Raw genomic sequence first — 3,323 nt, 5'->3', positions numbered from 1 at the left:
GAAGGAATAAAAACGGAAAAAAAAATTGGAGTGAGAGTGACACCTGTGAAAGGTGACTGAATTACTCAGTACCTGGGGCCAATTTCACAAAGCTGCGTACGCAACACCAGCGTCCGTTTTCATAAAAGTTCTTACGTATCCACTATACGTGTAATTTCCGTGTAAAACTATGGCACCTTCTGGGCTACCGTAAAGCCTAATAAACGTGCGTTTTGGCGTAATTTCAACATGGCGAATGTTCTCTTAGTCGGCCTCGCTGAAAGACGAACCATTTGAAGATAGCGTGTTTTTCGTGATCGTACTCACCCTCTGGATGTTTTAAATGACGGCGATGTCGTCGCTCGGTATAGACTTGACAGGCGGTCAATTTTGCAAGTTATGGACTTCTTAACACCGGCTTTGGAGAGACCTACTAACCGGAACCATGCAATTCCTGTCGTCCTGCAAGTCCTCACAGCTCTGAGATACTATGCCTCAGGGTTTCTCCACAGTTTAGTGAGCGATCTTCATGGGATAAGTGTTCCAAGCACGTCCAGAATAGTCAGAAGTGTCACTGCCGCCATCGTTAATTTAAATACATATCCCCTTTTAATTTCATTTCCCTCAAATCCGAGAGAAATTACACAGGCCCAGCAGGCCTTCTACGAGATTGCAAATTTCCCACACGTAGTCAGCTGCATAGATGGCACGCAGATTGCCATAAAGTCCCCAACAAAAGATGAACATGTGTTTGTGTGTCGCAAAAACTACCATTCACTCAACGTGCAGGCCACAACAGATGCGAGACTTCAGTGGGTATTAGGTCATTCACCGACATCAACGCCTTCTACAACTAGGTCATAATTTCAAGGGGAATAACGTTTAAAGGCTATCCCAGAGCGAACATCTGCATAATTCACATAGTTATTAGACTATTGAACATTTTCTTGTACAAAGCAGTATTGAATCATTCGGGAGATGTTAAATTTTTAAATTTTAAAACCTTTAATTATTAAAGCAAATGTTGTGTGTCGTCATACTGTCCCAATTTGATAAATTTTTGTGTGCAGCATCATTTTTTTAAATATTAAGTGGATTGATTACAGAAAACTGTCAAATACGTGCATGCTGAATTTCAACATATTTAGTGATTTCCTGTATTCTAAGTGGCGGATGGTTTTAGGGCTACAATTAACTGTTTCAGACACTGTCCAGTTTTGATCAAATTAGTACAGATACATTTTGTAGCACCTCATAGCCTTTCAAGTTCTAAAACTAGTTTGGTCCGTGCATAAGTTTGGCATAGGTTAATAGCATGCATGGGATAAGGGTATTCCCAGGATCTCCCGATTAAAATTGATTGTGGCCCTGCCTGCTTTCTTGTTATTTCCTGCAGATTCACCAGTGTAGTATCTACCTATCCGGGGTCAGCACATGACAGTTTCATATTGAAGCAAAGCGGCATTTGGAGGAAGTGCCAGAATGGTGATTTTGATGGTACCATTATCCATGGGGACGGTGGTTATCCCCTGAAACCATGGTTAATGGTACCCTTCATACAGACACATAATGATATACAGGCCAAGTACAACAAGAGCCACAAAACTACAAGGTGCACAATTGAGAGGGCTTTTGGAGTAGCTAAGTCGAGGTTTAGGTACGAATAACGTCTGCTTTATCATGATTTTCACAGATTATATAAAGCTTCTGCCCATAACACATTTCTTACATTCATAGATATGGGTCTACACAATGGACTGTCTTTAACACCATTAATCTTGATGCTGGTTCAGCCATGGTTCCACTGGTTTACACTCTGCTCTCCCGTTTTCAGCACGCAAGAGTAAACCTGCCATAAGTGACACAAAGCACCTTGATCAAATAAATAAATCACCATTATAAAACTTTCTGCTATATATATATATATATATATATATATATATATATATATATATATATATATATATATATATATATATATATATATATATATATATATATATATATATATTGAAATTGGCCGTTCATTAGTTTCGAGAGTACTTTTCATTTCCCTGACCGTTTCATTAAATTTTGAGAGGTACTCCATCTCTCTGTCATTCAGATGTATTCACCACAAATCTGGCGGGTTCCTGCTGCATTCGCCAGAAGTGAGTGCACAGGTTGTTGTAGCTGTCTTTAAGCTACACAACCTGTGCAGCAACAACCAGCTACCTAACCCCGAGATAGAGCCGGACGATGGGGAAAAAGGGGATGATGATGATGACCATACCACAGGTGTTACCCTGCTTGCAGATGGGGCACGAGCCAGAGATGAACTTGTTAGGTTCAGATTTAGCTAGTAACTTATACTACAATTTGGATTTTTTGCTGTTTAGATAAATATAATATTTCACCTAAAACTCCGCGCACGACAGAGCTGCAGTCTGACTGGAAAGCCATGTCGAAGTTACTATGCATGATGTCCTACATAGTTAGATTACACACCTGGCTGACCAGTACTTATTCTCAGCCTTGTGCTGAGGGCCAAACGTATCAAGAAAGTGCCTTAACACCATTGTTTGTCTTATGTATTAACTAGAACTGCATGCAGTTTTAAGGCTTTCAAGCTGTTTCATACATAATTTTCAGCTTTTGCATCAGTGTACAGCAGTTGCAGGGTACTGCAGAGTTTGTACCGATAGTCCAGAACAGCTAATACTGTCTAATACACATATAATGCACTATAGCCTTTGCACTCACCAGTTTTCATCTTCTCACCTTCAAGTACGTATCATTTTGTACTTTAGCATTTTGTCAGAATACTATACATCGCAGAGAATAAAGAAGACATGTTACATGATCAGAACGTCAAACGTTGTCAGACAGGAGACTTTTAATATCCCTGTTAGCCATCAGTGTGCATGAAGCATAAAAGTGCACACATACAGTACATAAATAGAGGTTTTAGTACAAAAATAATATTTTATGACATTCATTTGTCTCTGAAAATATAATTTTTTTGGATAAAATTTTAAAAGAGAAGACCGAGGAAATACAATGTAAATTGTGGTAAAAAGAGTATGGTTTGAATCGGCATTTAAAGTCTTGCTTTCTGATTTATCAAAATTATTTTCACAGTTACCTCCCCTTTCACATAAAGGTATTTATTATTTGCGATTAAGTGTGTGTTATGACCTTCCATTAAATTTTGTTACCTCTACGTAAATCTAACAAAAAAATGTTCGCCATTTTCAAATCTTCAAAACCATAATCTTTTCACACAAACTGCCCAATACTTCCCCGGCCTTCTGCATTAAATCATTTACAGTAACCTGCGGATGGTTGTTGGTTTCCCCCAGGCT

General features: G+C 38.8%; 1 protein-coding gene across 1 annotated transcript; it reads left to right on the top strand.

The window, feature by feature from the left end:
- Window positions 1-378: 378 nt before the first annotated feature.
- LOC135477732 (putative nuclease HARBI1) lies at window positions 379-2,321 on the top strand. The gene is made up of 3 exons (XM_064757927.1): window positions 379-791; window positions 1,376-1,636; window positions 2,084-2,321. The coding sequence occupies exons 1-3, from the start codon at window positions 379-381 to the stop codon at window positions 2,319-2,321; spliced, it is 912 nt and encodes a 303-aa protein (XP_064613997.1).
- Window positions 2,322-3,323: the final 1,002 nt, after the last annotated feature.

The sequence above is a fragment of the Liolophura sinensis genome, chromosome 11 (genome assembly GCF_032854445.1).
Source record: "Liolophura sinensis isolate JHLJ2023 chromosome 11, CUHK_Ljap_v2, whole genome shotgun sequence".
Taxonomy (NCBI): Eukaryota; Metazoa; Mollusca; class Polyplacophora; order Chitonida; family Chitonidae; genus Liolophura; species Liolophura sinensis.
The sequence above is the reverse complement of the archived record's forward strand: the minus strand, read 5'-3'. Positions and strand labels throughout refer to the sequence as shown.